The 25,292-nt window shown below is 34.5% G+C and overlaps 3 protein-coding genes across 3 annotated transcripts; 1 reads left to right on the plus strand and 2 right to left on the minus strand.

Annotated features, from left to right (window-relative positions):
• Positions 1-5: 5 nt before the first annotated feature.
• LOC145028686 (nucleolar protein 56-like) lies at positions 6-2,711 on the minus strand. The gene is made up of 8 exons (XM_078977443.1): positions 2,405-2,711; positions 1,977-2,191; positions 1,709-1,866; positions 1,430-1,617; positions 1,096-1,348; positions 866-1,014; positions 638-772; positions 6-510 (listed from the first exon to the last, which is right to left on the minus strand). Exons 1-8 carry the CDS (start codon positions 2,607-2,609, stop codon positions 212-214), a joined length of 1,602 nt encoding a protein of 533 aa, XP_078833569.1. The 5' UTR covers positions 2,610-2,711; the 3' UTR covers positions 6-211.
• A 17,899-nt stretch (positions 2,712-20,610) lies between these two features.
• Positions 20,611-22,479, plus strand: LOC145028704 (elongation factor 1-delta 1-like). Its single transcript, XM_078977469.1, has 8 exons — positions 20,611-20,718; positions 21,115-21,221; positions 21,311-21,427; positions 21,511-21,604; positions 21,682-21,802; positions 21,876-21,989; positions 22,095-22,256; positions 22,331-22,479. Coding segments are annotated over exons 2-8 (693 nt in total). The 5' UTR covers positions 20,611-20,718; positions 21,115-21,138; the 3' UTR covers positions 22,333-22,479.
• An 857-nt stretch (positions 22,480-23,336) lies between these two features.
• LOC145028709 (large ribosomal subunit protein uL22y-like) lies at positions 23,337-24,709 on the minus strand. Its single transcript, XM_078977473.1, has 7 exons — positions 24,574-24,709; positions 24,450-24,486; positions 24,308-24,348; positions 23,990-24,220; positions 23,800-23,902; positions 23,627-23,694; positions 23,337-23,525 (listed from the first exon to the last, which is right to left on the minus strand). Exons 1-7 carry the CDS (start codon positions 24,574-24,576, stop codon positions 23,490-23,492), a joined length of 519 nt encoding a protein of 172 aa, XP_078833599.1. The 5' UTR covers positions 24,577-24,709; the 3' UTR covers positions 23,337-23,489.
• Positions 24,710-25,292: the final 583 nt, after the last annotated feature.

Raw genomic sequence — 25,292 nt, forward strand, 5'->3', positions numbered from 1 at the left:
ATTCATTAGTAAGCATATAAATCGTTAAGAGATCAAGTCTATAGTATATGTTTACAAAAAGTTGATAGCATACCAAAGATTCACCATAAACCCAAAAATCTCACAAATATAAGTTTCAAAGTTGCAACAAAATTCGATGTGAAGTCACCTAGCTTGTTATTGGCTAGGAAACAACACAATTCAACCCTAAATTCAGATCTACACATCTTCTTCACTCTACAGATGATTTCTTCTTCTTCTTCTTGCCTTCACTAACAGCAGTAGGAGCATCAACTATCTCAACGACTTTGCTCTTCTTTTTCTTTTTCTTCTTTTCAGTTTCTTCACCATTTTCTTTGCCATTGGACTCTAATCTTTCTTCAAGTGATCGCTTCTTTTTCTTCTTTTCAGATTTAGATTCTCCATTTGCAGCAGTATTTTCTTTATCACCATCATCACTAGCCTCATTCTCTTTAGATTTCTTTTTGTTGCTTTTCTTTGATGAAACATTCTCCACCTCCATTTCTGTATCTGAAAACAAATACATCAAACAAAATGGAAATTCATTATAATAGCATAAAACCCTAACCAAAAAGTTTCGACCCCTTTGACTATAAAACCCTAATCAAATATATGAAGTAGTATTTTTCACACTAACCTTGATTTAAATCATTTTCCATAGCAGCTTTCATGACATCAATATTTTTACGAGGAGCAACACCCTTATCATAAAAATCAAGCCGCTCCTCAACTTGTTCACGAAGTTTATCACCAAATGATGTGCTACTTTTCTCTATCAACATCAAGAAAACAAAATTATTAGCCACAAACACATATAAACAAAACAAAACAAAAAAAAAATCTTCTAAAAGAATCCTAAACTCACCTGAAAAACAATCGATTCGAGAAGCAATAGAACACTTGTTTGCTAGATATCGAGCCATTCGACCCTTGTTTTTAGCAGATGCACGTCCAATAAAAGATGAATGAAAAATAAGCCCGTATTTTGGAGTGTTCCCTTTAGTTTTCAAAGCCCTGAAACATTCAAAACTTGATTTAGATTTTAGACTTCGTTTTTTTTGTAAGTAAATAAAAAAAGTGTTAAATAAAAATGACCTGAAAAGGGCCTTTTCAGCACCAAGGATTTGAAGGGTAGATGAAGGACACTTGGCGAGATTTGTGAGGCTACCAGCATGAGATATCAAACGAGCTCCAACAACTTCACCAATTAATGCAGCCAAATTAGGTGCTATATCACTCATTTTAGCAACAAGGTAATCATATAGCTTTTTTCTATACTCAGCAAGCTCCATTACCCTCTGAGCAAACATCTTGACATTGATCAAGTCAACAGGTGACAAATCCTGCCCTGAAAATAACATCAATTACATCAAGAATGAATCTTATTCTTTTGTTGCATAATTATATAATCCTATCCATAATTCCATACCCATTGATGCTTTGGCAGCTTCAACCACTTCCTTTGCTTTATCTTCATCACCAAGTATATCTACTAGACCTGATAATTTATCTTCTGATAACTCTGATTTGTCCTCTATAAATTTTGCAAGTTTAGCATACAGATAGTTGTCATTCACTATCTTGACTAGCTCAGGAAAATGCCATGAGTACCATTCTCTGCATAAAAACAAATGGCAATTACGATGACATTCTAACTTATAACTAAGGGCTAGGAAAAAAAGATTGGATTGGAGTGAGCTGAGCAAACCTGACTCTCATGGAAAACGAATTGACATCTTTATCAAGAGTATCTAGAAGGAAAATTGCTTGAATAACCATATTGTCAACACGGTTAACATTGAACTTGACTTTTGCCCTGCTATAGCTATGGCCGAGACCAAGTTGAGCTTTCTCCAAGTCACCAGGCTGTGTAAGTTTGAGAAAAGCATCAGTCTTTGTGATCATATCATATGTATTTGAAGAAAGCATAGTTAATTTGGACAACAGAAAACTATGTGATTTGATAACAAGCAAACCTTGAGATTGTCGATGAATCTATCAAAATGCAAACGGATGCCTCGAATGAGCTCGAGAACAAACTCGTTGCTTTGGCAGGGTATCTTGGTTTCTTCTTGTATGTGAGACCCAATTTTTGGATCGGCTACTCCTAAGCTGAACTTTGGTTTCTTACCTTCTTTGACTTTAGGAAGGCTGAGCTCCAAGAAGTTTCTCAGTTCTTCTGTCATTTGGCCTAAACAAAAACAAAGAAAAAAACTACTTAAAGAAGTGACCCTCAGATCTCAATGAAGGTGTTGTTATATATATCTCAGTGAAAATGGAAGGAACACGAGAAACTTGCAACTTTCGATTAAATGAAGAATCGCACAGAAATTTCATCAGCCTCCACATGTTAACCGAACGAAATCATTTCAAATAACGAATACCTATGCATTTATGCAAGTACCTTCAGAGACGGCATTGCACTGGTTGAGAGCATCAAGCGCTGATTCAAAAGGATTAAAAGCGGCAATCCTTACAACCTTTCCAAATCGATTAAGATCGACTACTGAATTACGAACAGCCTCTGTGTTTTGCCCAATTTCATCAATACCGTGGGCCAAAAACAGTCCGTATCCAGATGCAGATTCGTAGAGAAGATACAACGCCATTGGAGACGAGAAGCTCTACGTCCGTCAGTGGTAAGGGTTTACAATGAAAATAGGGTTTTTGCCAAGGGGAGCCGTTCGCTTTTTAGGGTTTAAGCCCCGATGTTTCAGGAAAATATTCAGGGATAATGACTATAATAAGGAATTTTCGACTTTTGTCACATTTAGTCACTAAATTTTTTTTCGTTATCTATTTGCCATTGAACTATTGAAACTGTTCATATGTTACCTTATGACCGGTTATTACCGGTCATAAGGGTGAACAAAATCGAAAGTTCGTTTCCCTCTAAAAAGTTCAATGACTGAATGTGAACAAACTTCCTATTGTATTATGTTTTAGCAAATTATTTATTTTTGTTTTATTGTAGCAACATTTGTTGATGAAGAAATCTATGAAATCAAAAAACAAAATGTAACATCCGGATTTCCAGGTATCATAATTTAAGTATTTTTCTTTTGAGTTGAGAAGAGAGACTCGACGAGTTGACGCCTCAACTCGTCGAGTAAGGTCGCGACTGATGACTCGGATTAATGAATGGACTCAACAAGTCGGTGAGGCGACTCGACGAGTCCGCATTGTTGGCAGAAACCCTAAATCTTTGGGCCCGAGCCATATTTAAAGGCACTTATGGCCTTCAATTGCGACTACCTTTCCCATAAGTGAAAACCCTATCGAGCTTGAGTGTGTAGAGTGAAAGGAAGAGCTAGGTTGAGCTTTTTGGTGTGATAGATCTGGACCCTTCTAGGTCCAGATAGTCAAGAATATGAAGCTTTAGTAGAGTAAACCTTGGGGTTCGAAGTTAGGAAGCATTTATGGTATTTTTATGGTATATATAGTTATTTTCATCTTACACGTAGATATGAAGTATTTTATATGAATTACGTGCTATGTGTGCATATTATTTGAATACTTGTTGTCTATGCTGGATGAACGATTTTATACATGTTTTAAAATATTTAAACGGTATATTTATTTTATATCTACAAATATGTTGCAGATGAAACATGGGTAGATGAAATAGTTGGTGTGTGATGAAATAAAATGATGAGAGATAGGTGATGATAGAAAGGTGATGATAATTAGGTAAATAAATGATGATGAATATGTGATATAGGATGAAAGGAGATACCATAACCTTAACCGACAATGTGGCGATGTAGTCATCTACCAGAGTATAGATGGCGACCACGAACTATTCTAGACAACCCAGTGGAAACACCAGCATGCCCATAACATGTAGGTGATGAATTACGAGTTCAGGAGATGTTGTAACTACGTATTCATGTGATGATACTCTAACCCCTTACTATGAATTACGAGTTCAGACGATGTTGTAACTACATATTCGTGGGATGTCACAAATTCCGCATGCCAAACTAATGGTCATAATTCACATCAGTGAGAATGGTTCATTTTTTTGTAAAACCAAAATCAGATTGGAAATTTTGATTTTTTATTTTGGAAAATGTCAAACCATTAGTTTTTTATTTCGGTTTTGGTTTTTTGTTTTTTTTTTTAAATATATTTTCAGGGTTCTGTTTTTTTTTTTTTTTCATAGATTTCTTCATCAACAAATGTTGCTACAATTTAACAAAAATAAATAATTTGCTAAAACATAATACAAGAGAAAGTTTATTCACATTTAGTCATTGAACTTTTTAGAGGGAAACGAACTTTCGATTTTGTTCATATTTAGTCACTAAACTTTTTTTCAATAGTTCAATGACAAATAGATAACGAAAAAAAGTTTAGTGACTAAATGTGACAAAAGTCGAAAGTTCGTTACCCTTTCAAGTCATTATCCCAAATATTTATTCATCCATATTTTATAGGGACTTTCAGATTGTCGAATTGTATTATTGAACGCATGGCCAATGATATAAAAACCATTTTTTAGGGTAAATTATACCAATTGTTTTTCGTGTATACGTCCAATCGCGTGTTTAGTTTCTATTTTCAAAAATTAATTCAAACCGTCTCTCGTTCGATTTAACATTGCACGTTTCATCACTGACAGATAATTTTGTTGCAAACTTAGTCATTGCCATAATTTAAATGACCATTATACCCTTGTGTTTTTATTTTCAATTAATTTTTTTATCTATATTATCATTTCAGTTAAATAATAATAATAAATACCCCATCACCTTCACTTTTCCCAACCCATCCACCTTTCACTGTTACCAATCGGAGAGAAACATAAACACGCACATACAATCACTGGCAATCCTCCGACGAACCTTCCCCGCCATTTCACTATGCTACTGATCGAGAAAAGAAAAAAAAAGACACTGACTCGATGAGGGTAAAGAGGAGACCTACAACTCATTGATGGTATTAGATGGGTGACGAAGTGTTTATCAATTGTGGGTTAACGACGATCGAAAAATAATGAGCAGGAGAAGGAAGAAGGAGTGGTGTCTTTGCCAGAGAAAGAAGAATGAGAAGGAGCACCAATGAGGAATTGAAGTGGAAAGCCTATGACGACTAGGGTTTTACATGGATTTCGGAGTGCATATTTTTCTTCGACCTCCTTCACATCCATGAACATAGGGTTTCACAAACATGATTATCTCCATCGATTAGGGTTTCAAATCGACTGAATATGTCGATCTTCTTCTTCATCTATATGTCGCCATCGATCTCAATCATCTAGGATATTGAGATCGATGATTTCTAACATATGTTTTGATCAATTTCCGATAGATGTGAAGATCGATCCCGTATGAGGGGTAGTTGTTTAAAAAATTTGGAGACGGGGGCGGGAGTGGGGGCAAAGTTAACCTCGTTTTGATGTTGGGGGCGGGGTGGGTAGTACCGTCCTGAAAAACCTATGGGGTCCCCGTTAATATGTTGTATATATTTATAATTCTATATGTATTAATTACATGTTTACACAAATATTGACTTAGGCGGTGTTTGTTTTTTATTAAAAACCTTTTTGTGCTGCGCGGCGCAGCACACACGCAGCACTTTCTATTCCGCAATTGTTTGTATTTTCGCAGACTTCGAAGTTAAAAACATCTTCCCGTCCTTTTCTTGGGACATAACTTGAAAATTACTTCTAACCTCTTCAAACCAACCTAAACCTAAAAAAAAAAAAAAAAAAAAAAAAAAAAAAAAAGCCGACACATTCGCACAGCTTCTCATTCCAAGAAGTCGATCACAACACCTTTCGTCGACCACACTCCTCCTCCTAGCACATCCACCACCAGCGCAGCCCCCTTATGGCAGTCCCTCATCGCAGGTATGGTTTTTTTCTTTTCTTTTCCTTTTTTTCGTTTTTTGCTGCTGAAGGCATCGCATCTGCTTGGGGTTATTCAACATTTCGATTTTGTTGGTGGAATTACTTCATTGTTCAGGCTTGACATTAATTTTTCGATTTTTGTTGTTGAATCTTTGTTCTTGCTTAATCTTGATACTAATATTATCAAATAGTTGATGATGTTGTTTCTATCTTGATAAATGCTAAGTTCTTGCTACAATGTCGTCAATTTGTGCTTAAAATTCACATATTGTTGCTTAATTGTCATGAAATATTGCTAAAATATCATAAAATTATTGTTGAATTGTCATAAATTGTTGCTGAATTGTCATAAATTGTTGTTTAATTGTTATAAATTGTTGTTGAAATGTCATGAAATATTGTTCAAATGTCATAAAATGTTGCTAAAGTGTCATAATTGTTGCTGAAATATGAATAATCTTTGCTGAAGTTGGTTATTTTAATCAATAGAAGTTGTTATGCTGAAAGTTGTTGGTATAAGGTTATATTTGCTAAAGTATGTATTTCATACATTTTTTTATTAGCAATGGCAGATAAACATACATGGATCAATGAGCAAACAAAATTCTTATTAAACACTTGTATTGAAGAATTACAGCTTGTGGGTAGAAAAGGTTTGAGTTTGCACAAACATTCATGGTACAAATTAGGAACAGGCATTAAGGAAAAGTTTGGTGTGGATTTGAGTTGAAGACAATTGAAAAACACCTATAATAACCTTAAAGCCAAATACACGGGATGATTATATTTGAAAAACAAAACCGACAACCTTTACGTCACTACTAGAAAAACAGCCTTTTACGACGCTCATTGCGCGTCGTAAAACGCTCAGACGACGCGCAAATGCGAGTCAAGGAAGGCCCTATCATAAAGAGAGGCGACGCGCTTTTGCGCGTCGTCTATAGACGATGCGCATTTATTACGCACAATTATGACACGCAATGCGTATCAAGGAAGGCCCTGTCATAAAGGAAGACGACGCGCATTTGCGTGTTGTAACCTTACGACACGCGTGTTTATGACACACAATGCGTATCAAGGAAGCCCCTATCAAGAAAGGCCATGTCATAAATGAAGATGACACACATTTTTGCGTATCATAATTTTAAATGTTTAAAAAAAATATTATTTGTAGATTTACTATTTTTCAAATTAAATTTGCTTTTAATATCTCATAACAAACAATAAAATCCCATATACAAAAAATACAATCCATTGCATAAAATTTAATGTCATACAAATAGTCGATCCATGGAAAGATAAAACAAATCAATAGCAATTGTTTTCTCCCTATACATGATTATCACATACTAAATAACCAACTTTATTTCATATTCATACATATGATTACATTATTCATTATATACCATAAGTACCCTCAAGTAATCAATATCTTACAATGTTACTAAAATACCCTTAAGTAATCAATGTCTTATAAACTCAATTATTAAAATCCCATTCAGTGCAATAACTTTATGTCTAGATTACCATTGTTCTTCACATTCAGTAACATCTTCCACACTCCCGGAGCTTTCTTACCAGTGTTGAAGTCTTTAAATGTCTATGTGGTGACAAAAATCAAAGATTAGTAAAATTTGAGTAGAGTTAGATGATAAGATAAAAATAAGTATTGTTGATAACAACCTGCATATGGGTTCTAGCAAGTTCTATAGGATAACAGGTAGTGCAAGCCAATGAGCGTGACAATGATCCAACCAACAAAGGGGCATATAATGTCATGCTTGGAGCATTTTCAGCTGCAAACTCTTCAAACCAATTTCGGAAGATGTCATAGCAAGGAAGATAGATTCCCATCTGTTCAAACAAAATATTAACATTAAGCATTCATTAATGGAAGAAAAAGAAAAAAAATCAGGGACTTACAGTTGTTATAGCCAATGAAAGGCCAGCATTGGTGCCTCACCATAATCTTCCAAATCTCTCCTGAAAAGACACTCACAAATCTTAAAATGATCAACAATTAGAAAAGTGTTGGACTACAGAATATATATATAAGAGGAAGAAGATGACCAACCTGCCAAATAATTTTGTAGAAAACATCAAGTGTTCCTTTGTACTCAAAGCAATCTGGCGGACAGATGGACACTGTACCAGGTACTCCAGCACGCGTACATGATGGAGAACATCTTAGATCCGCAAACATCTAAAACAAACAATTACATGATTATCAACATTGCACACCATTCTAACAAATATTACAAAGCAAACATACCATGTTTGGTCCAAAAACGGCCATTCGACTCATAAGATTAGTCATTGGATGCGAGTATGTTACACCAGCAGCCTGTGCTTGCAGCCTTGTCTGTCAAATCACAACCATACACAAAATGAAGAATCATTACCATGGTTATCAACACCCAATATGAAGTTAACGAGAATGAACAACAAGTTAGCAACATTAATAAGCAATACATAGTTTTCAAAGGAGAATGATATCTAAATTTGAGTTTGTATGTCAAAAACAGTTGCTTATCAACTTGAATATTTGGATACCCTTAATAAAAATTGATACAAAAGAATTATTTTTGGTGTATGTTTTGTAACAAAGCCCTTGTGCGAGACGTACAAAAAAGGGTACCAAAGAGGCTTGAAAAAAAAATGAAGAGAAAAGTAAAGGTGGTGCAGAGGAAAAGGGGGAAACAGAGAAATTACGTACTTTAGCCAAATCAAGAGGGTTAACAATAATGGCGGAGGGGAAGGCGGCGCCAGCGATGGAGGTTTAATGGGTTCTATCATTCTTGAGATGCCCACATATATTTCTCTTCTATCTTCATTTTCTCGTCTTTTATGGCATTCTTTTCCTACAAAAATTAATTCTTGCATTAATACCCTCATACATTAGATAAATTACAAAACAAAGATGGCTAAATGTTCATTACTAATGAGGAAATAGGTTGAATCTTGAAGAACAAAAACAATAAATAAATATTTATCATAGTTGCTGATAATACCAAAAAAAATGAAGAAATTTTAAGTAACTTACTTCTGTTGTCATTAGCTTATTCTTCTCTTTTTCAGCCTGATGTCACTCATATATTGGTTTGAAATCACAGTTTTCCAAATTCTAAATTGTGTGGTTTTTTCCGAATATCTTTCTCCAGTCACCCTAGAAATTGTCTTTGAACTGAAGTTTGGCCATGTAATCTGTGTCAAACATCACTGAAAACATTGTTGCAACCTGTAAATGTGTAAAATAAGAATATGATGATCATGCTTACATCCAACTAGTTTCTTTCTTCAAGGGACTAAACAGAAAACAAAAAAAGCAACACACTTTTATTTATTTGTTTAGTATAGCAATTTACTTTCATTTCATTCTATTACAGCATTGTAGTTTCAAGAAGACAATGTACTTCAAAGAATCTACATGATTACAACATTTTGCTTCAAAACTTTTTTTTATCAGAACATTGTACTTTGAAAGATCTACTCAAGGTACAATAATGTAATAGAAAGCAATGAAAGTATGAAGCTATAATAAACAAATAAATGAGAGCACATTAGTATTTCCTATTCATTTATTGTAAAGAAAAATATGATGTGGAATTAGAAGCTATAATAAAAAAAATAAATGAGAGCACATTACTGGTTTGTGGTTGATAGGGGTTACAAAATCAGAAAGCTTTGGCTTTTTAACAGAAGCAGATCTTTCCTCATATGTTGGTCTCTTATTCAACCCAATATTCCTCAGTTGATTATTATCCTTTGATGCAGAACCATTTTGATGAACTTTGGGAACCACTGGTTTATGATTATTAGATGATCCCACTTTGGACTTGGAAGTATATTTTGAAGACAATGGTTTCTCATCATCATAATCTTCACCCATCCAAAAGCAGCTAATGGAACAAGTCCTGTTGCAATTAGAATCAAGAACATTAATCCTATTATCATTATTATTAGAAATATAAAATAGTAATTATAAAAGATGATTTGTTATTCAGAGGAAAACCTGAAAAATTAAGATGTGTAGTGGCTCCTAAAGATTTCAGGCTCCTTGATTTTGCCACCTTACCCGCATAAAAGATGATTTGACTTCCCTTCACCTATGCAAACCGAGTAACAAGCAATCATTAGTCTATCTATCAGATGATCAGATCATATCACACATAGTAATGTTCTACATCTCCATAAAGAAGATCCTACACTAAACTAATCACCTACATGATACATCACATGCTAAATTTTCGTATTGTTTATTATTTTAGATATGAAGATGAAATAGTACTAACTACGCAACATATGATCATTGAAAATTCAAAATTATTCCTCATCAAGCACTCCCAAACTTTGAAGAAAAGAGAAAAAAGAGATTTTGGAACACAATTTGGTTTTTGTGATTGAAGAGACTTATTTTGAATGTGATAAATTATACTAAAAGCTATGAGAAATACTGCAAACATAAAATAATTGGTGCCATTGCATCAAAAAACTCCATTGCACGCTCCTGTGCACCTCCACCACGTGGGTCCCAACACTTCAAAGTTTTGTCCCAACTCCCTGTAATCACTTTCCCTAAAAACCACCAACAAGAAAAAGAATTGAAAACACAATGATGTAATAGAAGGAAACGAAAGTATGAATGTATGATGATATTAGCAAAATGAAAACAAATGATGAAATGAATGTGACACTAACCCGTTGCATAAGAGTACTCGATACAGCGAACAGGGGCATCATGGCATCCCAAAAGATCCTCCTTTTCGTGGTCAAAAACAAGCCTGAGAGATGTAAAAGGAATGTAGCTTGAAACTTAGTCAAGAAAAAGATAAGTCAATAATCCAAGAAAGTATATGCATCATTTAGTCATACCTTGTGACAGTGTTATCTGCACTAGCACTAAAACCAGATGTATAATCATGAAAGCAGCAATCAAGAACTGCACCTCCATGAAGGAACTCTCCTCTTAACAGGTTATGATCTTTATTCTTGAACGGACTTCACGTTTCCCTTGACGACCCCGCCAAAGTGAAGCGACTCCTCCTGCCAGCTAAGCTTTCCTGTAGTAACAATGATGGCAAGAAAATTGCCAAAACCGATGATTTCACCTAATCAAACATATTGTGTGTTTCTTTTTCATACCCTTTCCCGTTTCCATGTGTCTTTGTTCCTAGTTAACCCTAGTATATTATTTCACCTAATCACACATCATCGATTGTTAGTTTCACCAAATATCGGAAGTTTGTTCCTTGGATCGTAAATGAAATAGAGAGAAATTAAGCCGGAAAGAAAAAGAGATTTAGCAAGCTAGGGTTCTTATAGAAGAACGAAAACATTGAGAAGTTAGAATCAAGAAAAAAATACCTTATTAAGACATAGGGCTTGTAAATTTGAGCAATAGAAGCAGTGACCCTAAGGTCACCGGACCTAATGTTGCTAGCAAGGGAAGGCGAGGTAAGATTGATGGAGAGGAGGGGCTCCATCGGCTGGGTGTTGCTAGAAAGCGTAGGACGGTGGGGCGGGGCTAGACCAAGGTCAGAGGTGGGAGGTGCCAACACCAAGAGAAACGTCGGAGGTGGGAGAAGCTGTCGACGTCGAGAACTGAGAAAAAGAGAAAGGGTTTGTCGAACTGAGAAGGAGAGAAAGGGAAGTTGAAGAGAGAGCAGTACAGGAGGGCGATCAGGGCAAGTTCTTGAAAAAAAGCCCTAGCTACTAGGGAAACTAAAGTGGAGGGAGAAAAAAAAGGAAGGTGGGGATTTTAAGTTTTTGAGATTTCATTTTCCTGGGATGGAGCGCGCGTTCTATTAAAATTTATAAAGCGACGGTCTTAGACGATACGCAGGTGCCCTCCGTGTTTTTATTATTTTTGTTTAGACACTAATTTTAGGGCACGCAAAAATGCGCGTCTGAAATCCTTTAAATTTTGGAAGAGATAACATTATTTTTTGGACACTCACATTTACATATCATAAATCACTGCGTGTCATGGTTCGCGCGTCGTAAAAGGCTATTTTTCTAGTAGTTATACAATCCTCAAACAAACACTTTTAACTTAACAAATGAGGAATGAGACTTTAAATATATATATATATATATGCGTGTGTGTATGTGTATATATATATATACACACACACACACATGTTATTATGTATTTTGTTTATATAGTTGCCATTTATTCTTATACTACTTTTGTTACATTAATTGGGTTTAGGGACATCCGAAAGCCACTTCTTTGAAAATTTTCTCATTGTTGTTTCGAGAACTTTGTGCAAAACTCTTTGATGGAAATAGTGCCTCTGATAATCTCAGTTACGCCACATCCCAAACACCATCGAGACATGGATCATCTTCTTTCCATGTCGCACCACTACAACTTATGGACACCCCTTCTGTTAACATAGATGAGGATGATTTCTTTTCCAATCATACTACTCAGCCACCACCTTCTGCTGCTTCACCTTCTGGTAACCCCAACAAAAGAGCTAAACTCTCAAATCCTAGACCTCGAGTTGCTAGTGTCTCACTTAAGCAACCTTCTAGTGCCTCCCCTAAAGCTTCTATTACTGTTGATGATTTAGCATTGGAGATGCAGAAAGCTCTATGACATTTTACTCAAGGGCCAACAATTCCCCAATGTTTAGAGAAGCTAGAGTTACTCGAGTTAGGCCCAGTAGACCCTCTACGATTTGTTGCTTATCATATTTTTAGAGGGACCATGAATATGAGAGAGATGTGGATAAATTTGCCTAATGATCCACAAATATTAAGAGGATGGATCGAAATGACAACTACAAGTTTAGGAGTATTGAAGGATGGAAAGATTGTTTGTTAAGTTTACATATTATAATTGTTAAGGTTTTAATTGCATGTGTTAGAGTTATGTGGTTATGTTTTTTGGTTATTTGGTACTTGAATGTTATTTGCGGTATGTAGTTATTTGGTACTTGAATGTTATTTGCAGTATTTTGTACTTGAACTATGTGGTTATGTATTTTGGTTATTTGGTTATGTTATTTTGTACTTGAGTTTTATGTTTTTTTTATTTTGTACTTGTGTTGATTAATAGGTTCCTAATGGATCACGACAAAAAAAAAATACTTCTCATAATTCTAATGTACTTGTACATCCGCTGCTTTTGGAAGAGGGGTGTGAAACGAGTACGGGACAACGATTCGGAAATGACGGGACATAAATTTATGTTAGAGTTACTTCAGCGCAATCATCTACAATGTGTTGAAGTACTATGCATGTCTCAAAAAGACATGTCTCGCGAATCATTTGTCCGACTATATGCGCATTTTAGAGTAAATTGCGAGTTAGATGATAGCAAACATGTATCAGTTGAGGAAAAGATTGATATGTTTTTTATGATGATCTGTCATAACCAACGATATGTGATCATCACACGAAGATTTCAACACTCAAAGCAAACAATTCATAAATCTTTTCATGAAGTGTTAGACAAAATATTTTTTTAGCACATGCCATTATAGTACCAACTTCTTTTAATCTGAATCCAAACATTTCAGGACATAATATAAGGTTACGAAGGGTGTTCAAAGGAGCAGTTGGTGCACTTGATGGCACCTTGATACATGTTGTTGTCCTCGCAAACAAATGAGATTTATATAGAAGTAGGGGAAAAGGCAATTATTACCAAAACGCATTAGCAATATGTGACTTCAACATTATGTTTACGTTTGTTGTGGCCGGTTGGGAAAAGATAGCACATTATTCGAGAATTTTATCAAAAACATTAGCAAATCCATAGGCACCATTTCCGTTTCCACCATCAGGTAAATTTATGGTTATTTAAATAGTTTTATCTTAGTTTGAAAAATAAATGATTTTTTTTTGTTTTTTTACAGATAAATATTATATTTGTGATGTCATCTATGCAAACATTCAAGGTTTTATGACACCGTATCGTAATGTGAGATATTGGATTGGAGATTTTCGTCGAAGTTGTGCATTAAGAAATAAAGAAAAATTTAATCATGCACACGCAAAACTTCAGAAAGTCATTGAGCGTGCTTTTGGTGTCTTGGAAGCATGATTCCCTGTATTGAAGATGATGAAACCATTCTCGTTGGTAACACAACAAAACATTACTCTTACATGCTTCACGCTTCATAATTTTATAAGAAGAGAGGGATTACGTGATGAGTATTTTGCACAATATGATGAACCAAATGTCTCGGTTCGGAATAACAATGTAGTCATTGATAATGAAGAATATTATATTCCAACACACGGTACTGCAGCGGACCGTGAATATATGCCCAATTATGGGATGAAATTGTCGAACAATGGATGCAATATATGGAATGAGAATTATTAAAGTTTGGTTGTATGAATTTTATTTTAAAATGTTATTTTAAGACTAATTTGGTTGTTTGAATTTTATTTCAACGTTTTATGACAACAATTATTAAATTTTTTGTCTTAAAAAACTATTTTCGGTTTATTAAATCATTTTATTTTAAATTTTTTAATATCTGCAGCAGTCTACAGATGTTAAAAAAACAAACACGCTTCTCATTATAGTCTGCAGTCGTTTGGTCCACCTATTCTGTTGCAAATGTTTGTAGAAGTGGTTCGCAGACTTCAGACAGTTTCACTTTGGAAAAAACAAACAAGACCTTATTGTATTGTAGTTGTCAATCCGTTTAGGGTAAATCATGTAATGAATAGATGACGCTTCAATCTATTTTCTTTGTTGATCGATCCTTCTGAGTGGCCAATTCCCACTTCTGACTCCGTCACTCTACATCTTATTCTCTCAAGACTCCAAGCGACGGTGGACCTTCAATCCTTCATCATCGCTTCAGTACTTCACTTTCACGCCGTCGCTGGTCGCCGTAAGCCCACCAATCGTCGCCGGATCTTTAGGCGTCGACTCGTTAGCCATCGATCCTTTCATTAGTGATTCCTTAGCATGCAATCCATTTCTCATCTCACTAAAGTCAGGTTTGTATAACATCTTCTAATCTTATCTAATCAGTTCATCTCACCAATTGTTATTTACTTCAGTATACATGAAACATCGATTATTTGTGATTGAATATAACATCTTCTGAAAAGTTGTTATTTTAAAATTAGTTGCTTGATATAAGATTCATATGTTCACCAAATCATTTATTTCATTGAATATAAACATTACTTTCTTTTTAATTCTTGAAATTTGTTGGTGTTAGTATGTTCCTGGTCATCTCTTTGATTCAAATACAGTTACTAATTTGTTAGTGTTAGTGTGTTCCTGTAATTTGTTCTTGAACTTTGTTAGTGTTAGTGTTAGTAGTGGTTAATTTGTTAATGTTTAATTATGTGTTAGTATGTTCCATTAATTTGTTCATTTTTCTAATTCAAATACAATTAATTTAATAGTGTTAGTGTTCATATGTTCTTGAAGTTTCTTAGTGTTAGTTGTGTTTAATTTGTTAAATGTTTTATGATGTTTTGAAATCAATTACATGCTTCAAATATCATGTGTTGAGCTGATCAAACTCAACCATATGATTCAAATACGATTCATGGTACCGCTAATGCTACAAATCAGGCTGCAGAAAATGATTTAAAAAAAAAAAAGACTAAGATCCTTGGCACGGGCTCATTACGAATTGAAAAAAAAATTAAAGGAGTCGAAAAGGCGGTATGTATTTATTGCAAAAAAGCATTAACTTACAGTAGCAACACTGGAACAAAAGGTTTGTTGGGTGACCAAAACACATGTAAAGCATGGAAATCTCAAAAAAAGAATTGACGATTTTCAAAGTCGTTTAGTTGGAAAAAAGTCTAAGACGAACGAAAGTGACGCATTAGTTTTAGTAACCCATTGTTTTAATTATGAGGGCTCACGAATGGATCTTGCTAGGATGATAGTGCAACATGACTACCCACTTCGTATTGTTGAACAAGAAGGCTTTAGAGCTTTTTGTCAAGGGCTTCAACCATTATTTAAGTTTATTACTAGAAACACAGCTAAGCGTAACATCTTGAAATTATACGATGAGGAAAACGAGAAGCTAATGCAATTCTTGGGGAGTATTCAAGGTCGTATTACAATAATATCTAATATGTGGACTTGCAATAACCAAAGAAAATGATACATGATCGTGACATCCCATTTCATTGGTGATTCATGGAAATTGCAAAGCCGACTTTTGAGGTAATTACTAATCTATAGCTATATATGCTTAATATAATATGTTTTTATTACTAAATTGAATTTAATTTGTTGATTGGTAGGTTTATATATGTGCCTTATCCTCACACTGCAGAGAAGCTATCAAAGGCGTTGCTACATTGTTTGATGGAGTGGAACTGAGATAGAAAATTATCAACTTTAACTGTTGATAATTGTTCAACAACTAATTGCATGATTGAACTGATGGCAGAAAAAATGCCTTCTAATGGATTATTTTAGGTCAAGGGTTGTTTCATATGCGATGTTTGACGCATATTATAAACTTAATTGTGAGAAGTGGGTTGGATTCCTATAAGGGGATTGAGAAAGTCCGCGAGAGTGATTCTTTTTGGATAACAACACCAAAAAAAAAAATGGAGACATTTGAACAAAATGCAAAACAAGCAGGTGTTATTTGTGGGAAAAAATAGCCCTTGACTGCAAAACACGCTGGAATTGTACATACCTGCTGCTTGCTATTGCTGTGAAATATAAAAAACCTTCTCTAGGTTAAAAAATTATGATTCCCAATATAAGAGTTTACCTGATGAAAGTGATTGAGATTTGGCTAATGAACTTTGTGACAGACTGAAGATCTTTTATAGTTTCATAGAATTGTTTTCGGTAACAAAAGATCCTACCACTAATATTTTTTTCCCTAAGATTTGCGAAATAAATTTAGCTTCAAAGAAATGGGATGACCCCAAGTTCATTGAAGTTCGTACAATGGTATCAATTATGGTTATAAAATTTGATAAGTATTGAAAATACAATTATGGGGTGATGTCTATGGCTACCATCTTGGATCCTAGGTTTAAGTTGAAGATCCTAGAGTACCTTTTCCCTCTTATCTATGTATATGATAAAGCAAAAGTTCATCTTTTGAATGTCAAAGCAATTTGTGAGGGTTTATACCAACAATATGATTCAAGATGTGTAAGCTAAACAAGTAGTTATGATATTGTCCCCACTTCTAGTATAGAAAATGCAACTCACATAGTTGAGACAAAATCATTAGATGTGTTTTTCATGGAATTCTTCTAGTAGTGTTATTTGTGGAAAAATAGAGCTAGAATTATACTTAGAGTGAAAAACTTTACTGAGGAGTTATGATTTTGATATTTTAGCTTAGTGGAAGCTAAATGTTATTAAATATCCTACTTTAAGTGTAATTGCAATAGACATATCAGCTATTCCCATCTTTATTGTTGCTTCAGAGTCTTCCTTTTCTACTAGTGGTAGAATTGTTGGTCCACATCGTAGTAAACTTCTTCCAAAAACAATTTAAGCTATCATATGCACCCAAAACCGATTATCTGGCGAGAAAAAGGTATGCATTTTGTTGCTATTTGTTGTTTGTTATATCATTTACGTATTAATTGTTGCTTGTTATAACATTTTATAAGTAGTCTTGTGGATAGTTGTGATGACTTAAATGTTGATGAAGATGAAGAGAAAGATGGAAAGTATAATGATTTTGTGCTATAGTAATCGTTGATGTTTCTTTGAACTTATCATAATCATACATTACTTTTTGGTTTGTAACTTTGGATTTATTGTGCTTTTTTGGAACTCTAAACAGATGATAGATTTGGATATATTATGGTTTTTTGGAACTTTATCGTAATCATTCATGTTCCTTTGAATTTTTCTTACTTTGTAACTTTGAATTTATATTGTTTTTTGTTCCAGGGGCGGGGGAACGGGGCAGGGGCAATCAATGAATTTGGGGGCGGTGGCGTGGATGACGATATTGAAAAAAAAACATTCAATATTATTTTTCTTAATAGTTTTGTCATTGTCAGAAGTACTGGGGTGAATACAAAAATCTCAACAAAAAATGCATACATCGATCTTAGCTTGTTAATTTAACGGAAAAAATAAATGGTCACAAGTTAACCTTGATCATCCTTATTAAGTATGTCTAGACATAACACAATATAGTATGTAACAAAGGTTTCCCCAATAGTGTCTGAAGTTTGATATCATGTTCTCCCTTGATGATGTTCTTTAAATGGTCATCACAATTACGAAGTTTTTTGGTTTATTCAACTTGTAATCACATGTACAGAACATTGGAAAACTAGTTTTACTAACTTCAAAAAATGAGATTTTTTCTATTTCTGAGCATGAATTTCAAGCTCTAAATGTAATAAAAATGGAAAAATGATTTTACTTTCATGTTCTCCATGATACATTCGTTTTGATGTATCACACATCAATAATGTATAAAGTTCATACATTTACATTACATAGGTTGTTTGTAATGTGATTAAGTACTTTTTGGCTTTTGGAAATAAATCATTGGAGTTTGAAGCAATTCATGTACACTGGATAAGATTTATGTTAGTTTTTGGACCTTATGGTCCCATAAAGTTTGTATCTTGATCACAAATCAACCATGCATGAGCTTTCTATGTCATATGGTCTGTTTTGGAGTTAAGGTTTTAGATATAGGCTTGTAGAGGATATAGAAGGGATAAAGTTGGAAACTTTATCCATACATGCCCTTAATCGATCAAGATCTGAGCTTAAGGATTAAGAGTTTAATGGATAAACCTGAATAGGACGTAACCACAAAGTGACAAGGTAACTCTCGCGACGTAGCAGAAAGGGTTTTCGCGACTATTTTGGCATATAGCCACCATGACATAGCCATGGTGTTGGCCACGACATAGTGACTCGACTGTTGACTTCTGACCAAGTTTTACTTAAGGTCAAACTTTAGGGTTAAAGTCTTATATTAAGGATTTATCCTTATTTGTCTAAGTGGGTGTGATACCGTTTACTACGTGCGACGAGTTGTAGGTATTGTTGCTTTCGTCTGTGAGGTGAGTTTTTTTCACTATACTTTGTATTATAGTATGTATCATTTGTATGTTAGGATATTGAATGTTAGGATGTCATGATTACATGTGTTTTGCTGTTATTGTGATTTGCATATATCGACATATTATGGTTATATTAAGGCGGTCCTGCTTTATGTCATAGGCCAAGAGACCCATCGATCCAATTTATATTATAGGCCCAAAAGGAGCGACACAACTTGGATGGTGTATGTTGTGGATGGTAGTCCAGCCTTATGCTGCAAACCTTCTGTATATGCACTATATGTGTATTGTTGTGTGATGTATTTTGGGAAACCCACTAAGCTTTAACTTACAGTTGTGGATTTAAATGTTTTAGGTAATTCTAAAGGCCGGGGCAAGGCGAAGACATGATTATACATATCATCCAACAGTTTTATGATTTAAGAGACATTATGTTTTGATATTGGCCACGACATGGTGACTCGACTATTGACTTCTGACCAAGTTTGACTTAAGGTCAAACTTTAGGGTTAAATTCTTAGATTAAGGATTTATCCTTATTTGTCTAGGTGGACGTGATATCATTTACTAGGTGCGACGAGTTGTATGTATTGTTGCTTTTGTCTGTGAGGTGAGTTTTTTCACTATACTTTGTATTATAGTATCTATCCTTTGTATGTTAGGATATTCCTTTGTATGTTAGGATATTGAATGTTAGGATGTCATGATTACATGTGTTTTGCTGTTATTGTGATTTGCATATATCGACATATTATGGTTGGGTTAAGACGATCCTGCTTTATGTCATAGGCCAAGAGACCCGTCGATCCAGTTTATATTATAGGCCCAAAAGGAGCGACACGGTTTGGATGGTGTAGGCTGTGGATGGCAGTCCAGCCTCATGTTGCAAACCTTCTGTATATGCACTCTATGTGTATTGTTGTGTGATGTATTTTGAGAAACCCACTAAGCTTTGACTTACAGTTGTGGATTTAAATGTTTTAGGTAATTCTGAAGGCCGAGGCAAAGCGAAGACATGATTATACATATCATCCAATAGTTTTATGATATGTTGGGAGACAATGTTTTTTATGACTCATGGTTATTTGGAACTATTTTTATTTCTATAAAAATGAAAAAAAAAATACTATGATTTTTGGGACCTTAGCTTTTGGAGTATATATTCAAGGTAAAATCAAAGGAAGAGATAACCATAAATTTATGTGTTATATATTAAAATCAAGAAGCACTAATAGTGAAGGGGTAGGATTTATTTACAACCATTATTGTTTGGCAAGAATGAATAACTTCTAAGAAAGTGCATACTTCCAGTTGAATAGTTGTTAAATGGTAGAAAAGAAAAGGATATTATAGTTGATAATTGTGATCGATGAGTATTAATTTGATATTGGGGAAGAAATAAAAAGATGAAAATGAAGTGGAGAAAACGATCGAATGGTGGGGGTAAATATTATGTTTAATGGGGATTAAGTTACATAAATTGTCCATAAATATATAGTATTTTTCTTGTTTGGTTAAGGATAAACTTGTCATTTTTGAAAAAGTAATGACTTTGTGGTTAGATTTAACGGTAGAAGGAGGATCTCTGCAATATCGACAAAACATAAGGACAAATTTTGTCTATTTGTTCTGAAGTTGAACCGGAAGTGACTACTTTCCCATGGCATAGGGACCATTTATGTAATTTTGACTAAAATAAATGATTGAAATTGTAATAAAATGACAAGTTTACCCTCCCTCGTGATCCGGTTATAACTTAAAGCAAGGCTAGGGTTTCAGCTCATCATAGCCGATTACTTTACTCAACTCAGTCACAACAGAGACCAGCAACCTGATCTCCCCTCTAGGTATGTAATCCTTAATCGACGATTTAGAGCTCGTTAGTAGTTGTTGTTCGATTTTGAATCTAGAGCAACCGTTGCGCAATTTGAATTACTGCATGTGATTATCTTATGCGCATTTTGTGACGAACCCTTTGAGGTTTATGAGGACAATGTTTCTAGGAAATTCATGCTCGAATAATTGCTCGTCAGTTGCAGTTTTGGTATATTGATGTGTGTGCTTGAATTGTAGTCGTTGTTGTTTAATTCGAAAGAGATTTTGCTAGATTAGAGTATTAGGCTATAAACGGATGAACATCGATGCACACATAGTGAATTTTCCGATCAGATGAAATAAATCCGATTATTGAAAGCTATGTTCGGATTTGTAATTCATATATTTCACTTTTTGCTTACCTGCAGACGAGATTAGGCAACTAGATAGCAATGGCGCCCACGTTTTATGTTGGTTCGGAGGCTGGGCTCAAGAAGCTTGATGAATATCTATTGTCTCGCAGTTACATCACAGGGTAAGTTTCTTAACACTTTTTCTTTCAAATGGATTGATTCAATCCTTATTTACATCATGCAGATTTAAAATAATGTTAATTTTCCTCAGGTATCAAGCTTCAAAGGATGATCTCACTGTCCATGCAGCTTTCACAAAACCCCCATCACCCCAGTATGTGAATGTATGTCGTTGGTTCACTCATATCGATGCCCTTTTGAGGATTTCGTATGTTCTTAAAACCTTTTATCTTTTTATTACCATTATTCCTTATCCACTTCTTGTATTTGATGATTAATTTCCTTTTTCAGTGGTGTGTCTGCTGAAGGCAGTGGTGTTGTTGTTGAGGGATCCGCTTCTTTCCCAGAAGAAGCCATTGCAACTCCTCCAGTTGCTGATACAAAGGCATGTTTATCAACTCGTTTATATAAAATTTCAATTCTTTTTTGCAAAATATGTGACACGAAATATATGAATTTCAGGCTGCAGCTGATGAAGATGAGGATAGTGATGTGGATCTTTTTGGTGAAGAGACCGAGGAGGAAAAGAAGGCTGCTGAAGAACGTGCAGCTGCAGTGAAAGCATCTGGGAAAAAGAAAGAATGTAAGGCTAAACTTGTCATTTCAATATTATGTTTCAAATGCAAAATTGACAGTGTTCTTGATTGCTTAATCAGCTGGGAAGTCTTCGGTGTTGTTGGATGTGAAGCCTTGGGATGATGAAACTGACATGCAAAAGCTTGAGGAAGCTGTTAGAAGTGTTCAAATGGAGGGCTTGCTGTGGGGTGCATGTATGTTGAATCTTTTTCTTTTCTCTTAAAATCAACTTATGCCATGTTTTTAAATTTCTGTAATTGGATAAATGATAAGTTTAAAAAAAATGTGTGAAAATGCAGCAAAGTTGGTGCCAGTTGGATATGGTATTAAGAAGCTCCAGATTATGATGACAATTGTGGATGACCTGGTGTCTGTTGATACAATCATTGAAGAAAGGCTTACTGAAGAGCCAATTAATGAATATGTTCAGAGCTGTGATATTGTGGCCTTCAATAAGATATGTAAGTTCATTCATGGTAAAAAAAAATTAATTATTGTTATTATTATTATTATTTTATTTTTTTGCTTATTGCAGAATTCCTGCTTGATTTGGTGGGACAGAAGAAAGATGCAGGAGGATGGTTTTGTGGAGTTGTTATTTATGTAGTTTGCAGTTGTGTTGATCATGAGGGATTCTATCAGTGTTGACGTTTTGCTATATATATGGTTATGTTTGTGTTGATCTTTGATTGTCTCCTAACATCATTTGCAAATCAAAAACGAAAATCACAACAAATTATAAATTGAAATCCTTTTAAAAACTGTAACATTCCTTAATTATATTTACGGCAGCCCCAATTTGTTGCAAGATTCATAGAAAATAGAAAGTAAATATTACTTGATTTTGGCACCAATATTAAGGTGTTTGATATTGGAGGAGATGATTAGGAAAATTAGATAGTTGTTGGGAATACATGAAAGTGAAAAATGTCTTCAAAATTATTTATTACATATAAAACAATGGAAGATCGCATATTTTTATCTAATAAGCTAATTAAAGTGTTTGGATTGTACAAAATAATTTATGTTAATTGTGGTTCGGTGCAACTAATAAACGATTTTGAATAAGTGGTTTCAATTTTAACTTTTTATCTATTTGAAGTTTCATACCATTAACAATAAGCATTTTTTATATGTAGTGCACAAAACAATAACTTGATTGTGTTTTGGTACGACATAAACGGAGTACATAAAATAACTTTATTTTAAAACAACTTATAACTTTATTGTGTTTTGATATGGCATAAACTTGATAGTTAATCACTTGATACAAATACTTTTTTTTCTCAAACTTCGTTGTGATAACACGTAAACTTAATTCAAACCCTTTTGTTTCAACTGCAAACCACAAATTAATAAAACACTTTTATGTAAAAGAAAAAAAAAAAAAAAACATAAAATGTTATAAATTAGCACAAACACTCTAAGATTTGCATAATGAAGTGTAGATTTGTTGACTTACACTGATTAAATCAAGGCCCCAAAATCAAAAACAAAAACTTCAAAAGTAACTATTCCACCAAAAACAAAAACTTCAAAAGTAAAAAAGCAAGTAAATCACATTTAGCTTTATAATTTCATAACTGAACATTAGACAAAAATCTTCCAATATCAAAGTACAATCTCTTCAAGGTAAAAACGACACTCTTTCTATCTAGCATACCAAACTAGACTTCCAAAACTGATGCGGCACTTTACTTGGTCTTCTTTGCAGCCAATTGAGTCTCAGGCTGCAAGATACAAAGGATTTAAGAATTGATAACAGGAAGCTTCGATAGGATTATAGTATCAATTAGATTATGTAAAGATAATGGTGGAATCAGCAACTAACCTCCTTCTTAACAGCTTCTTCCTTCTCTGACAAAGTCAGCTCAATATGACATGGAGAAGACATGTAGGCTGCAACATTATTTTCAACACGTCCAATGAGTATTATCACAACTTTTACAACTTTACTTTTAAAATGCCAACAGAAAATAGTAGCAGTAGTAGAAGGAGACTCACGGTTGATTCTTCCATGAGCACGATATGTCCTCCGCCTCTGTTTCTGTGCTTGATTCACCTGAATGTGGGAGATGTGAAGGGAATCCACATCCAACCCTTTCACCTATTAAACACAAAGAAGAAGAAGAAGAATTTTTTAGTAGAATAGAATTATAACTTATAAACAGAAGAGGGAAGAATAGATTATTACTTCCGCGTTACTCTCGGCGTTCTTGAGCAAATCCAGAATGAATTTTGCAGATTTAGCAGGCCAACGTCCTTGTCCATTTGAATGGCGATTTTTAGCCTGTGCAGTACGCCCAACTCCACGACAGAAACGTGTGAATGGGATTGCTTGTTTGTGGACAAGAACATCCTCCAAGTATCTTTTAGCTTTGATCAATGGCAACTTACGAATAGCATGTGCAGTTTCTCTAGTGTTCTGTAAGGGAAAAGTTGAAATTATATCAGCAAAAGAAAAGGAACCACGGTATCTCAAACAGTAAGATGGTATATATTCAATGCGCACCTTAAAATGACACCTGAGATCTGATCCCCTTGCTTTGCAAGCTGAAGAAGATCAACAACAAACACAAACATTAATCTAAACCCTAGAAATCAAACAGCTAATCGGTACTAAAAAAAAACAAACAGAGAATCAAACAACTAACATTTGGTAGGGTTGTCCGGTTCCTTTGAGTACTTCACCTGCGATTATGATTATGAATAAGAATGTTAACTTCATATATCAACATAGTAGTGATTTTCAAGGTGAAATTAATGGTGAAAACTGACCATGACAATATTTCGTTCGCCGGTGCAAATGCCGCTGAATTGTAATTCGTATGTGCTTCAGAGTTCAGAGAGACCAAATTGGAGAACCTAGGGTTTCTATTTTCTGTTATAACATTAACAACCACCGGCAGTGGCCAATGGGGTTTGAATATGGGTTGGGCTTTTATTACGATAACAGCATTTTGCAACGAGACTACGACAGTATGAGACTATTTACTTCAGTTCTGATGGGCCGCTAAGTGGCTCTTATGTTATGTCATATCACTAGAAGCCCAATACTTTCTTATGAAACTGAACTGGATCGGTCCATATCAGACTCAACAACAATTTCAATGCGAACAAAATCACTAAAGAATAAAATGTTTAATTTTTCTTTCACTTATCTCCAACTTGAGAACACAAAAGAGAACTTTGTTTCCTTTCTTCTTTTTTTTTTCTTCTTACTTTCTTTCTCTTCTTTTTTTTTCTTTGCTACAACTCGGGAACGGGGTGTAAGCGCGGTACTTTCAAGTTCAATTGCAGTTATCGATTTCAACCACACCATCGTCTTCAACCTCCCAGTACATCATTAACCTCCCACTTCTCCATGTATCCATCTAGGAAGTCCTCTTCTCCTTGTTGCTCCCATGTAAAGCGATAACTGATTATCCACGATGCTCAATCTTCTCTATATAAGTGTTAGCGTTCTCACTAATTCATTCCATGTTCCTGACAATTGA

This window comes from Lactuca saligna, chromosome 1 (assembly GCF_052625555.1).
Source record: "Lactuca saligna cultivar CGN05327 chromosome 1, ASM5262555v1, whole genome shotgun sequence".
NCBI classification, from domain to species: domain Eukaryota; kingdom Viridiplantae; phylum Streptophyta; class Magnoliopsida; order Asterales; family Asteraceae; genus Lactuca; species Lactuca saligna.

What these genes read in the sequence shown, in the direction of transcription:
- LOC145028704 (XM_078977469.1), top strand. Translation starts at nt 21,139, where the DNA reads ATGGCGCCCACGTTTTATGTTGGTTCGGAGGCTGGGCTCAAGAAGCTT. An exon ending in TCTCGCAGTTACATCACAGG is followed by an intron (nt 21,222 to 21,310) that starts GTAAGTTTCTTA and finishes AATTTTCCTCAG; the next exon opens with GTATCAAGCTTCAAAGGATG. An exon ending in ATCTGGGAAAAAGAAAGAAT is followed by an intron (nt 21,803 to 21,875) that starts GTAAGGCTAAAC and finishes TTGCTTAATCAG; the next exon opens with CTGGGAAGTCTTCGGTGTTG.
- LOC145028686 (XM_078977443.1), bottom strand. Translation starts at nt 2,609, where the DNA reads ATGGCGTTGTATCTTCTCTACGAATCTGCATCTGGATACGGACTGTTT. An exon ending in AGCTGCCAAAGCATCAATGG is followed by an intron (nt 1,349 to 1,429) that starts GTATGGAATTAT and finishes TGTTATTTTCAG; the next exon opens with GGCAGGATTTGTCACCTGTT. An exon ending in GGAAAATGATTTAAATCAAG is followed by an intron (nt 511 to 637) that starts GTTAGTGTGAAA and finishes ATTTGTTTTCAG; the next exon opens with ATACAGAAATGGAGGTGGAG.
- LOC145028709 (XM_078977473.1), bottom strand. An exon ending in ATCTCAGGTGTCATTTTAAG is followed by an intron (nt 24,221 to 24,307) that starts GTGCGCATTGAA and finishes TTTCCCTTACAG; the next exon opens with AACACTAGAGAAACTGCACA. An exon ending in AAGAAGCTGTTAAGAAGGAG is followed by an intron (nt 23,526 to 23,626) that starts GTTAGTTGCTGA and finishes TGTATCTTGCAG; the next exon opens with CCTGAGACTCAATTGGCTGC.